Source organism: Amphiura filiformis, chromosome 1 (genome assembly GCF_039555335.1).
Source record: "Amphiura filiformis chromosome 1, Afil_fr2py, whole genome shotgun sequence".
NCBI lineage: Eukaryota > Metazoa > Echinodermata > Ophiuroidea > Amphilepidida > Amphiuridae > Amphiura > Amphiura filiformis.
Genome location: NC_092628.1, coordinates 13,220,165 through 13,234,896, shown reverse-complemented (window position 1 = coordinate 13,234,896; position 14,732 = coordinate 13,220,165). Strand labels below are relative to the sequence as shown.

The 14,732-nt window shown below is 36.4% G+C and overlaps 1 protein-coding gene across 4 annotated transcripts in view; it reads left to right on the top strand.

Annotated features, from left to right (window-relative positions):
- Nucleotides 1-10,363: 10,363 nt before the first annotated feature.
- LOC140156584 (homeobox protein OTX2-like) overlaps nt 10,364-14,732 on the top strand; it is a 96,269-nt gene continuing 91,900 nt past the window's right edge. For all 4 annotated transcript variants that reach the window (XM_072179930.1, XM_072179776.1, XM_072179850.1 and 1 more), the window contains exon 1: nt 10,364-10,587. In XM_072179930.1, the coding sequence (XP_072036031.1) occupies nt 10,379-10,587 (209 nt within the window). In that variant the 5' untranslated portion in view covers nt 10,364-10,378. The remainder of the gene's footprint in view (nt 10,588-14,732) is intronic.

The window sequence follows — 14,732 nt, the reverse complement described above, 5'->3', positions numbered from 1 at the left end:
AGGTGTAGTTTTACTTCATCCACAATGCTATTAGGGGTAGTTTTACTTCATTCACAGTGCTATCAGGGGTAGTTTGTTTTGCTTCATCCACAGTGTTATCAGGGGTAGATTTACTTCATTTACAGTGCTAACAGGGGTTGTTTTACTTCATTCACAGTGCTATCAGGGGTAGTTTTACTTCATTCACAGTGCTATCAGGGGTAGTTTTACTTCATCTACAGTGCTATCAGGGGTAGTTTTACTTCATCCACAATGCTATTAGGGGTAGTTTTACTTCATTCACAGTGCTATCAGGGGTAGTTTTACTTCATTCACAGTGCTATCAGGGGTAGTTTTACTTCATCTACAGTGCTATCAGGTGTAGTTTTACTTCATCCACAGTGCTATCCGAGGTGTAGTTTTACTTCATCCACAATGCTATTAGGGGTAGTTTTACTTCATTCACAGTGCTATCAGGGGTAGTTTTGCTTCATCCACAGTGTTATCAGGGGTAGATTTACTTCATTTACAGTGCTAACAGGGGTTGTTTTACTTCATCCACAGTGCTATCAGGGGTAGTTTTACTTCATTCACAGTGCTATCAGGGGTAGTTTTACTTCATCTACAGTGCTATCAGGGGTAGTTTTGCTTCATCCATAGTGCTATCAGGGGTAGTTTTATCCACAATGCTATCAGGGGTAGTTTTACTTTATTCACAGTGCTATCAGGGGTAGTTTTACTTCATCCACAGTGCTAACAGGGGTAGTTTTACTTCATCCACAATGCTATCAGGGGTAGTTTTACTTCATTAACAGTGCTATTAGGGATAGTTTTACTTCATCCACAATGCTATCAGGGGTAGTTTTACTTCATCCACAGTGCTTTCAGGGGTAGTTTTACTTCATCCACAATGCTATCAGGGGTAGTTTTACTTCATTAACAGTGCTATTAGGGATAGTTTTACTTCATCCACAGTGCTAACAGGGGTAGTTTTACTTCATTCACAGTGCTATCATGGGTAGTTTTACTTCATCCATAGTGCTATCAGGGGTAGTTTTACTTCATCCACAATACTATCAGGGGTAGTTTTACTTCATCAACAGTGCTACTCTCCAGGTAGTTTTACTTCATCCACAGTGTTATCAGAGGTAGTTCTACTTGAAGGGTAGTTTTACTTCATCTACAGTGCTATCGGGGGTAGTTTTACTTCATACACAGTGCTATCACACAGGGGTAGTTTTACTTCATTCACAGTGATATCAGGCGTAGTTTTACTTCATCCACAATGCTACCAGGGTTAGGTTTTCTTTATTCACAGTGTTATCAGGGGTAGTTTTACTTCATCCACAATGCTAACAGGGGTAGTTTTACTTCATCCACAATGCTATCAGGGGTAGTTTTACTTCATTCACAGTGCTATCAGGGGTAGTTTTACTTCATACACAGTGCTATCACACAGGGGTAGTTTTACTTCATCCATAGTGCTATCAGGCGTAGTTTTACTTCATCCACAATGCTACCAGGGTTAGTTTTTCTTTATTCACAGTGTTATCAGGGGTAGTTTTACTTCATCCACAATGCTAACAGGGGTAGTTTTACTTCATTCACAGTGCTAACAGGGGTAGTTTTACTTCATCCACAACGCTATCAGGGGTAGTTTTACTTCATTCACAATGCTATCAGGGGTAGTTTTACTTTATTCACAGTGCTATCAGGGGTAGTTTTACTTCATCCACAGTGATAACACTATAGGAGTAGTTTTACTTCATCCAGAGTGCTATCAGGAATAGTTTTACTTCATCCACAGTGCTATCAAGGCTAGTTTTACTTCATCCACAATGCTATCAGGTGTAGTTTTACTTCATTCACAGTGCTATCAGGGGTAGTTTTGCTTCATCCACAGTGTTATCAGGGGTAGATTACTTCATTCACAGTACTAACAGGGGTAGTTTTACTTCATCCACAGTGCTATCAGGTGTAGTTTTACTTCATCCACAGTGCTATCAGGGGTAGTTTTACTTCATCACTGTGCTATCAGGGGTAGTTTTACTTCATCCACAGTGCTATCAGGGGTAGTTTTACTTCATCCACAATACTATCAGGGGTTGTTTTACTTCATCAACAGTGCTACTATCCAGGTAGTTTTACTTCATCCACAGTGTTATCAGAGGTAGTTCTACTTCAGGGGTAGTTTTGCTTCATTCACAGTGCTATCAGGGGTAGTTTTACTTCATCCACAATGCTATCAGGGGTAGTTTTGCTTCATTCACAGTGCTATCAGGGGTATTTTTTACTTCATCCACCGTGCTATCAGGGGTAGTTTTACTTCATCCAGTGCTATCAGGTGTAGTTTTACTTCATCCACAGTGCTATCAGGGGTAGTTTTACTTCATCCACAGTGCTATCAGGGGTAGTTTTACTTCATCCACAATGCTATCAGGGGTAGTTTTGCTTCATTCACAGTGCTATCAGGGGTAGTTTTACTTCATCCACAATGCTATCAGGGGTAGTTTTGCTTCATTCACAGTGCTATCAGGGGTATTTTTACTTCATCCACCGTGCTATCAGGGGTAGTTTTACTTCATCCAGTGCTATCAGGTGTAGTTTTACTTCATCCACAGTGCTATCAGGGGTAGTTTTACTTCATCCACAGTGCTATCAGGGGTAGTTTTACTTCATCCATAGTGCTATCAGGGGTAGTTTTACTTCATCCACAATACTATCAGGGGTTGTTTTACTTCATCAACAGTGCTACTATCCAGGTAGTTTTACTTCATCCACAGTGTTATCAGAGGTAGTTCTACTTCAAGGGTAGTTTTACTTCATCTACAGTGCTATCAGGGGTAGTTTTACTTCATCCACAATGCTATCAGGGGTAGTTTTGCTTCATTCACAGTGCTATCAGGGGTATTTTTACTTCATCCACAGTGCTATCAGGGGTAGTTTTACTTCATCCACAGTGCTATCAGGGTTAGTTTTACTTCATCCACAATGCTATCAGGGGTAGTTTTACTTCATTCACAGTGCTATCAGGGGTAGTTTTGCTTCATCCACAGTGTTATCAGGGGTAGATATACTTCATTCACAATACTATCAGGGGTATATTTACTTCATTCACAGTGCTATCAGGGGTAGTTTTACTTCATCCACAGTGCTATCAGGGGTAGTTTTACTTCATCCATAGTGCTATCAGGGGTAGTTTTACTTCATCCACAATACTATCAGGGGTAGTTTTACCTCATCAACAGTGCTACTATCCAGGTAGTTTTACTTCATCCACAGTGTTATCAGAGGTAGTTCTACTTCAAGGGTAGTTTTAATTCATCTACAGTGCTATCAGGGGTAGTTTTACTTCATCCACAATGCTATCAGGGGTAGTTTTGCTTCATTCACAGTGCTATCAGGGGTGTTTTTTACTTCATCCACAGTGCTATCAGGGGTAGTTTTACTTCATCCACAGTGCTATCAGGGGTAGTTTTACTTCATCCACAATGCTATCAGGGGTAGTTTTACTTCATTCACAGTGCTATCAGGGGTAGTTTTGCTTCATCCACAGTGTTATCAGGGGTAGATATACTTCATTCACAATACTATCAGGGGTAGTTTTACTTCATCAACAGTGCTATCACGGGTTCATCCACAGTGCTCTCAGGGGTAGTTTTACTTCATCCACAGTGCTATCAGGGGTAGTTTTACTTCATTCACAATGCTATCAGGGGTAGTTTTACTTCATTCACAGTGCTATCAGTGGTAGGTTTACTTCATTCACAGTGCTATCAGGGGTAGTTTTACTTCATCCACGGTGCTATCAGGGGTAGTTTTACTTCATCCATAGTGCTATCAGGGGTAGTTTTACTTCATCCACAATACTATCAGGGGTAGTTTTACCTCATCAACAGTGCTACTATCCAGGTAGTTTTACTTCATCCACAGTGTTATCAGAGGTAGTTCTACTTCAAGGGTAGTTTTACTTCATCCATAGTGCTATCAGGGGTAGTTTTATTTCATCCATAGTGCTATCAGGGGTAGATTTACTTCATCCACAATACTATCAGGCATGTCAGGGGTAGTTTTACTTCATCAATAGTGCTACTACTATCCAGGTAGTTTTACTTCGTCCACAGTGTTATCAGAGGTAGTTCTACTTCAGGGGTAGTTTTACTTCATCCACAGTGCTATCAGGGGTAGTTTTACTTCATCCATAGTGCTATCAGGGGTAGTTTTACTTCATCCACAATATTATCAGGGGTAGTTTTACTTCATCCACAGTGTTATCAGAGGTAGTTCTACTTCGTCCACAGTGCTATCAGAGGTAGTTCTACTTCATCTGAATTATTGCATCTGCTATATCTTCTTGAGATAGCTATATCTGCAATACTGCAATTGCTATCTTCTGAAGATAGCTATATATGCAATACTGCATTTGCTATCTACTGAAGATAGCTATATCTGCAAATTATACTGCAAATAACTGCTATCTACTGAAGATACATACTTATAGCATCACATTGATGCTATCTATGAAGATAGCCGCATCATCTGTTATCCACCGAAATTGGTCGTAAACCTGGCACATGTTTTTCACAGAACATTTGACAGTGATAAATATTCATGTCCACACAATTGAAATCTGAATACAATGAGCTCATTAGTACCTAATGTTTCATGATATATTGAGTTCATTCTTAGTTTTGTATAGTTTGCCCCATTTCACGTATACACCGTGTGCATCATTTACATCAACCCATGTGATGGGCCACTTAAACGTCAAGCATGCCTTAAGGCAGTGATTTTAAGGATCATTTTTCAAGATCTTTGCGTCCCCAGTTAAGCCTTCGTGCTTTAGTAGCGTGATGCGCGACTTAGATCCCAAAGAACACTCCGCAAATCCTCTTTAATCCCCATCATCACTTGCAGGATGCTATTGTATCCGGGGCTCATCGCCGTATTCTGTTCTGTTCTTGCCCCGGGTGATATCCGTTGCTTGCTATGGTGAATTTCAGTGCTCTTGCTGGTGTAGATTGAATGGTATCATGGGTATTTCAAACGTGGGAGCACCTTGGGGAGCACATATTGGGAGTACTTGCAGGAGTAAATGAGTGAGGGAAATGTTTTGGTGCCATTTTATGAAAATAAGTAAATATAGGCCAAGAGATTTTATGTTGCTATCGGTTCTGCGGAAGGTATAGGCATTATAGTAACTCCCCTCGTGCTATCTACTGAAGATAGTCGGTCCTATGCTGGTGAACATAATAAAGCATGTTTACTGTTATTCGCATTGTAATCGCCAACTCCAGGAAATGTCTAAATTGTGCTTTGCAGAGATAACATATTTGGATTTCGTCTAGCATGTCTAGGCAGAATAGCCTTTTGCAGTTTTATTGTGTCATATCATAATGCTGATATTATATAAACATGATTTTATTCTATATTGTGCTGAAGATGTGTTATCTTAGATGTGCTACCTACTGAAGATGTGCTATCTACTGAATATGTTCTATCTTAAATGTGGTATCTATACAGAAGATATGCTATCTTAGATGTGCTATCTACTGAAGATGTGCTATCTTAGATGTGCTATCTACTGAATATGTTATATCTTAAATGTGGTATCTATACAGAGGATATGCTATCTTAGATGTGCTATTTACTGAAGATGTGCTATCTTAGATGTGCTATCTACTGAATATGTTCTATCTTAAATGTGCTATCTACTGAAGATGTGCTATCTTAGATGTGCTATCTACTGAATATGTTCTATCTTAAATGTGCTATCTACAGAAGATATGCTATCTTAGATGTGTTATCTTAGATGTGATATCTATACTGGAGATGTGCTGTCGGCTGAAGATGGTCGCATTATTGTTCATGATTTTATAATATCTGGTCCTATGTTCAGTGGCATATAGGCCTATATTATAAGTACATTGTAGGGCAATATTTAGAGGAACTGTATAAGAAATATCTTGACTCTTATCTGATCTGCTCTAGAAATAACTCTACTGGGATATTCATCGCGCGAAAAATTGGGCCATAGTAAAGTGTGAATTTTAGTGTTAAATGGGCCAAAAAATGCACACTGCACTTACTGTTGACTTTTGGTCCACTTTCTACTTGTATCTAGCTGGCCAGCCTGATAAATACTGTCTGAAGCCGGTACTCTAACCAATGTTGATTGATTGATTGATTGGTTGATTGATTGATTGGTTGATTGATTGATTGATTGATTGATTGATTGATTGATTGATTGATTGATTGATTGATTGATTGATTGTGTTTCTTAAATCAAGCACTAAATTAAGCAATAATAACATTAGCAGGAAAAACTGATGACCATGACCATTAACGCTTATATCATCCTCTATGTCTATCCATCCCTTGGCGCTCTGTTGGCATAAAGCGGGGCATCAAGACGCGATTCTTTTGCTTTATAATGACGGGCTCTTTTCAATTAAACAAAAATGATCAACTTGACTACATTCCTAAGAGAATATGATTATACCCTCTTATCAGATTGGCAATATTTTCTTACTTGGTTATTGTGAAAGTAAATATGCGGATGTTATGTTGATGATTGAAAAATTTTTCATCGTGGAATTTATTAACGCTGCGGTGAATATTAATATGAAAATGTAATGCAAATAACACAAGCATATTTCTTTCTGGTTCTACGGTTCTTGAGCCAGTGAATTTTGGGGACAATAATCTGATTTAGTGACTTAAACCGTTTAAAGTTCTACGCAGTCTTACTGAGATGCAAATTAATATTATTATAAGACGGAAGTTACAACAATATGTTATACATGATGTGTAATAAAATATGTCAAATCGTGTCCGTCTTAAAAAATATAATACAATGATCATACGCGCAGCGCATCCGCATTTTTGTTCACGAAGAATGCAAGATTTATGATTAGTGATAATAGGAGATGTGATTTTATTATCTGTTTGTTATTAACGAAGCTATAATCTTTAATCTTGCAAAATGTTTTGAACCAAAAAAAAGAACAATGTAGAAAAATAAGACATGATCTGAGAGAGCAGTGAACCGTCATGAATTCGATAATTGATATTAAGCTTATAACAATATCGGATTTAGGTCAACAACCTGTATGAAAATCAAAGTAATCCAATTGGACACATTAACTGCAAAAACAGTGTTTAGAAATTAAACACTTTTCTAAACACAATTTTGCCTTCACTTTGTAAAAACGTTTAGAAGCTAAACATCATGTGTTAAATTTCTGAACATTGGTCAGTGATGGTGTTCAATTTAAAAACATCTGACATAAATATTCTTAACATAACGTTTCTAAACATATTCTTGCCTTTACTTATTAAACACTCGTTAAAGATAGCATTTAAGAATGAGGTCAGTTCTTTCCTTCAGCCGATAACATGAAAGTAAAGTTACAACCAATGTCAACACATCCACACCAAACAACCACCCAAACACCGGCAGTTAACACATCATGATATACATCTTTTTCTCAACAACCACCTACCCACCTAACATACACCCATATAAGTTACAACTAATTTCATCAGCCACACCAAACAACCACCCAAAAAACCCCAACACCATACATCCTTCTCTCAACAACCACCTACACACCTAATATACACCCCTGTAAGAACACCGCAGATATACACCCTTCTTGCAGTCTTTTTTCTCTCACCTCCACCCAGTGGCGTAGCTGCCGGGGGGGGGGCGATCGCCTGCCCCCCCTGGCAAAAATTGCCTATTTGGGCCCCCGCCCCCTAGTGCTAGGGAAAAAGGAGGGAGAGAGAGGAAAAAGAGAGAGGAGAAGAGAGGGAGACGAGGGAAAGAGAGATATTGGAATCCATACGATATGCAATACCATACGATTATTATCAAGCGTGGCAAAATTGTCTATTTGGGCCCCCGCCCCCCTAGTTTGGGCCCCGCCCCATACAGGCTTGCCCCCCCCACCACCCCCACCCAAAACCCAACACACACACATAAACATACACACCCCCACAAAAACGTTTAAGGAATATCTTCAGAAGATATACCATATTGATACCTGTTGTATCTTTGCCCCACAAACCCACCCACCCAACAACCTTGTCGGATTCCTGGCATTCCACTACTGAGATTAAACTGCTATCTTCAGTAGATAGCATAAGCATGATGAGGATTGAAGTTTACAAACTATGGTTCAACAATTTTTTACTTACCCCCTTCCAGCCTGCCACCACACCATAAAACAAACAAAACAAAAAACAAACAAACAACAACAAAAATACCGTCGTCGTTACAGTTGTCGTCGTCGTTGTTGTTGTCTTTGTCGTCGCTGTTGTTGTCGTTGCCGTCGTTGTTTTCGTTGCCGTTGTTATCATTGTTTTTGTTGTCGTTTCCCGGTCGTTGTAGTCGTCGTTGTTGTTGTCGCTGTCGCTGTTGTTGTCGTCGTCATTGTTGTTGTTGTCTTCGTCGTCGCTGTTGTCATTGTCTTTGTTGTCGTTTCCGTTGTTGTCGTCGTTGTTGTTGTCGCTGTTGCTGTTGTTGTCGTCGTCATTGTTGATGTTGTCTTCGTCATCGCTGTTGTTGTCGTTGCCGTCGTTGTTTTCGTTGCCGTTGTTGTCATTGTTTTTGTTGTCGTTGCCGTTGTTGTCGTCGTTGTTGTTGTCGCTGTTGCTGTTGTTGTCGTCGTCATTGTTGTTGTTGTCGTCGTCGTCGCTGTTGTTGATAGCTTGTTTTTCGCTCAACTTCATGCTTTATACTGAAAGTTACCAAGATAACCTCAACGAATAATAATACAATAACAGAAGAACCTTATTGTTTTAGGGCCTATACTGTTACGTATATAGCCTATTCATTTTGCTAAATATAATGTGTACCCAGGCTATTTAAAACGCATTTGCTGTATTATTTTATGAAAAAGAAAATATCTATATTTGGTTATTTTTAGCAAAGTGCCACAGCCATGCGAATAAAAGGTTAGTCAATAATAACGGGATTCATTATAACGATATTTGGCCAATCCGTTATTTTGATGATGATATGATTTTGATAAAGCTTAATGCATTTTTACTTCAACCCGTATCTTAAAAGACGGTTCTTAAAATCATCCATGGATTATTATCTCTTCGACCATCTGAGCCCGATAGATCCATCATGGAATAACGCAACCACGTCGCACCGAGATGGACTTGAGCATCGTTGAGTGCGGCCATTTACCTCTCCGCTATTAATTAGGGTGGTTTAAAATTGTGATTTATGGGAAATACGCATGCCAAACTCACAAGCATTTTATATAGGCCCTGTACCTACTTACATTAAAAAAAAATAATTCTGAAACTTACGTCTTACGTTTTTTATATTGCACTGTTTCAAGACGCGTATAATATTTTTTTTTTTTTTCAAATGCCAAAACAAATCAAAAATTATCAAAAATGTTATTTTGAACGCATTTTCTATTTTCAAATATTTTACTCTGAAACATACGTCTTACCCATTAGGGGGCTATATATTGCACTATTTCAAAACGCGCATAACATTTCAAAATGCCAAAATAATACAAATTATCAAAATTTTATTTACGCATTTTCTATTTAACAATTATTGAGTGACCAAATAAAATATGCATAAACTTAAGATCAACAAAAAAAGGCTCGATTTTGTGTTTATTGTTTGTTTGCTTGTATTTCCCAAATCGCAACATTTTCGTAAAAATTAGTATATTAATTTATGCACAATTATTGACATTTTGTATAGAAATTTAAACTTCCCATTAATATTTCAGCAGGATCTTACGTTTATCAGTATGTTTTCTCTATCATTATTATGACAAATGATTAATGATTAAGTTGAATAAACCAAAAGATGTTTTTACTTATGACATTTTTGCAATTCTTGGAAATTCTCTAACAAAAAAAAAAATAAATAAAAATCGGTTGGTTTTTTTTTGGTGTTTTTTTTTATAGCAAAAGTCACAATACGGGCAAACTTGCATATCAAGGGGTTATAAATTATCAAAGTCAAGCTCTGAATAATTTTATTCATTTTTATTTTAGAGTTTTTAAAATAAAGGTCGTGTACTTTTGGACCCTTTGTATACACACATTGTAAATGTTTGTACATGATTTAATTGAATAGAACCCGGCTCCGATCTCCAGGTGTGTCTACTACAGAAAGAAAAACATTCAAATAACAAACAAAAGGTATTACGTAACAATTATATCGTGCACGTGTGTTTTGGTACAGTGGCTGCGTTCTAATCACGCCATTGCCATACACGAAGAAGTGTGAACAAGCAAGGCAGTAATAGCTATATAATAGTTTAAGTTGCTGAGATAATCTTGAGTAATCCTGGAAATTAATCCAACTTATCCAGTTGATACATAGCTAAGAGATTAATTGCGTAAGTGGAGCAATATGAATGAGGACAAGTGCCCCGATTCCAGGCCCGATTCTGCACCAATTTTACCCGGGACTTCATCGGTAGATTTGGAGCAAGGAACCGTGGAGTCGTCATCATCATCCCCTGTTTTTTCTGTGTCGAGTTCTGCTGCGCCGTCTCCGCTGTCGCCTGGGCCTGCCGAGCATGCTGAAATCTATGATAACAGCGCTTTTAGAATACAAAGGTAAGTTTGAGGTTCTGTTTAAATTATTTTTATTTTTTTTCTGAATTTGAATTATTCATCTAAATTTGAATCGATATATCAAAGTCGAAATAAAATTTTTGCTCAAATAGTCAAGAATTTTCCCCCAAATTGTTGGAAACATTTTGGAAATTTTGGCTACAGTGAGGCCAAATTTGGTTATTTTCCGACAAAAATTATCCATCAATAGGCCTATACCAAATTTGGGCTAGAAAACGTAATTAATTAATAGGCTATACCAAAAGGCAGAAAATGCAGCCCAGTGTTTGTGGCACATTCCCGTATAGTCATTTGTACTGGGTAACCCTCCCAGTGGTTCCAGTTATCATGGTTATACTATCGGCAACATGCCGCATAAATATGTATGTACTTAGTCAAGAACTATTTCTGATAAATTATAAAAGACTGGTATGTTTAAAAGTGTAAAATATCCTCATCTCCTGCGCTGGAAAAACTTTATTAGGAAAGATGAGAAAAGAAGCAAAATACACATTATTTACATAAAATATCATTGAATAAATCAAATTGAAATTATTAACAACCAAAATCAACCCCGATGATGAATTAACAATAAATCCCAAATGAAATGTATAAACAAACAAATGAGATATGGAATACATAGGGAGAGGAAGAATACTAGAAAAATGAAAGAAAGGAAGAGAGATCAAAATAACAAATAAATTAAAAAGATATTGCTCGCGAAATATCTATAAATAATCTACAACAAAATGTCCGTATATGCCTATCGTGTATAGAGATTTATAAAGTTACAAAAGAGAGACGTAATTACTGAAATCACCAAATAATAACATTATAATAAGTTACCGTATCAAATAAAACATTACGGACATAGATTATTTAATACATGAAGGTGATGACCAAGAAGCCAGGGAGGCCAGAAACGGTCATCGCCTTAATTAACCTAATACAAATCCGGATACAAATACAATGACAAACCAAAAGACAAACAAATATATTGTACAATATAAACACAATATTGAACATTTAAAAATAAAAAGAAGCTCCAAAGAAATTTGATTCGCCTAGTTCAAAAATAAACATTGCTTCCTGAAAGTTTACACGTTTGTAGTTAAAAGTCAAAGGCCCGGGTCAAAGGTCATTCAATGTTATTTATTTCTTCTGTTGATAACAATAATTGTTATCTGCTCGTGAGAGCAGAAATTGATATCTTCTGTATGTATATGGTATAGGTAGCAGTAGTCGGCTTCTCAGTCACTTGTATCCAATTTATCATTGTATTAGACAGAAATTGCTATCTTCTGAAGATAGCAGTTATTGTTATCTTCCGTAGATAGCAGTTATTACTATCTTTTGCATGCAGTTATTGCTATCTTATGTAGATAGCAGTCTTTGCTATCTTCTGTAGATCGCGGTAATTGCTATATTCTGTAGATAGCAGTTATTATTATCTTCTGTAGATAGCATTTATTGCTATCTTCTGTAGATAACAGTTATTGTTATCTTCTGCAGATACCAGTTATTGCTATATTCTGTAGATATCAGTTATTGCTATCTTCTGTAGATAGCAGTTATTGCTATATTCTGCAGATAGCAGTTATTGCTATCTTCTGTAGATAGCAGTTATTGCTATATTCTGTAGATAGCAGTTATTGCTATATTCTGTAGATAGCAGTTATTGCTATATTCTGCAGATAGCAGTTATTGCTATCTTTTGTAGATAGCAATGACTGCTATTTATTGTAGATAGCAGTTATTGTTATCTTTTGTACTTTTTCCGTATGAAATATCAGTTATTGCTATCTTCTGTAGATATCAGTCATTGCCTTTTTTGTAGATAGTAGTCATTGCTATATTCTGCAGTTATTGTTATCTTCAGTAGATAGAAGTTATTGTTATCTTCTGTAGATAGCAGTCATTGCTATCGTCTGTAGATAGCAGCTATTGCTATCTTCTGTAGATAGCAGTTATTGTTAGCTTCTGTAGATAGCAGTTATTGCTATCTTCTGTAGATAGCAGTTATTGTTATCTTCTGTAGATAGCAGTCATTGATATCTTCTGTAGATAGAAGTTATTGTTATCTTCTGTAGATAGCAGTCATTGCTATCGTCTGTATATAGCAGCTATTGCTATGTTCTGTATATAGCATTATTGCTATCTTCTGTAGATAGCAGTTATTGTTAGCTTCTGTAGATAGCAGTTATTGCTATCTTCTGTAGATAGCAGTTATTGTTATCTTCTGTAGATGTCAGTCATTGATATCTTCTGTAGATATCAGTTGTTGTTATCGTCTGTAGATGGCAGTCATTGCTATGTTCTGCAGATATAAGTTATTGCTATCTTCTGTTGATAGCAGTTATTGCTATCTTCTGCAGTTATCAGTTATTGTTATCTTCTGTAGATAGCAGTCATTGATATCTTCTGTAGATAGCAGTTATTGTTATCTTCTGTAGATAGCAGTTATTGTTATCTTCTGTAGATAGCAGTCATTGCTATGTTCTGCAGATATAAGTTATTGCTATCTTCGGTTGATAGCAGTTATTGCTATCTTCTGCAGTTATCAGTTATTGTTATCTTCTGTAGATAGCAGTCATTGATATCTTCCGTAGATAGCAGTTATTGTTATCTTCTGTAGATAGTTGTCATTGATATCTTCTGTAGATAGCAGTTATTGCTATATTCTGTAGAAAGCAGTTATTGCTATCTTCTGTATCTGTAGATAGCAGTTATTGCTATCTTCGGTAGATAGCAGTTATTTCTATCTTCTGTAGATAGCAGTTATTGTTATCTTCTGTAGATAACAGTCATTGCTATCTTCTGTAGATAACAGCTATTGCTATCTTCTGTATGTAGCATTATTGCTATCTTCTGTAGATAGCAGTTATTGTTAGCTTCTGTAGATAGCAGTTATTGCTATCTTCTGTAGATAACAGTCTTTGCTATATTCTGTAGATAGCAGTTATTGCTATATTTATTCTGTAGATAGCAGTTATTGTTATCTTCTGTAGATATCAGTTATCTTTTGTAGATAGCAGTTATTGATATTTTTGTAGATAGAAGTTATTGCTATCTTTGGCAGATATCAGTTATAGCTATCTTCCGTAGATATCAATTATTGCTATCTTTTGTAGATAGCAGTCACTGCTATCTTCTGTAGATCACAGGCATTGCTATCTTCTGTAGACAGCAGTCACTGCTATCTTCTGTAGATAGTAGTTATTGCTATCTTCTGTAGATAATGCAGTGAATGGTTGCTACCATCTGAAATAAGTCATTCCAGTTTAGTCTTTTGGTGTTGACTTAACCAAAATACAAAAACAATATAAAGAGGAAAAATAAGAGGTTAAGATGATCATTTATTGTTTTCAGATAGCAGTATGTTCTTCTGTAGATTCTGAAGACAGCCTCTATTGCTATCTTCTGAAGATAACAGTAATTATTGCTATCTTTTGTAGATAGAAATATTTGCTATCTTGATTGCAGTATAATTGATGTCCTTTGTAGAAAGCAGTAGCTGCCAAGCAAACACAAATCGTTTTCGAAAACGTAATTTGCAAAATGTTAGAAAGGGTTTACATAAAACGTTTAAATGTCGGGTTGTATAAAGTGTAAAAAACTTTTCAATAACATTTCAAAATACTATCTTTTTAGATAATAGAGATAATTTAGATAATAGCTGCAATTGCTATCTCCAGTAGATAGCAGTGATTTTACGGTTGAATAATTGGTATAACTGTATCTTTTTCCAAAAAGCGCTATATCAGATGTAATATAAACGAATAGTACACTTTGTAACATAGAGATTGGCATATATTCTGCAGACTTCGCATTGTTATCTTCAGTAGATAGCATTAATAATACTAATAATGAAATAAATAGTTGAATAATTGCTATTTATTTCTTGAGAAAAGTGTTATCCGATGTAATATAACGGATAATACAATTTGGAATATAATGGTAGCCTGTTTGATATCTTTGATAAATAGTAAAAATGCTATTTTCTGTTATGCTATCTACGGTAGATAGCAGAGTGTAAGAACTTTATAATTTACCACCTACATATCATCAAATCATGCCAGGAAATAAGGATTTATATTATTCCAATTAATTTATATAATCACTCAAATGAGCTCTAATCAAAAACGGTA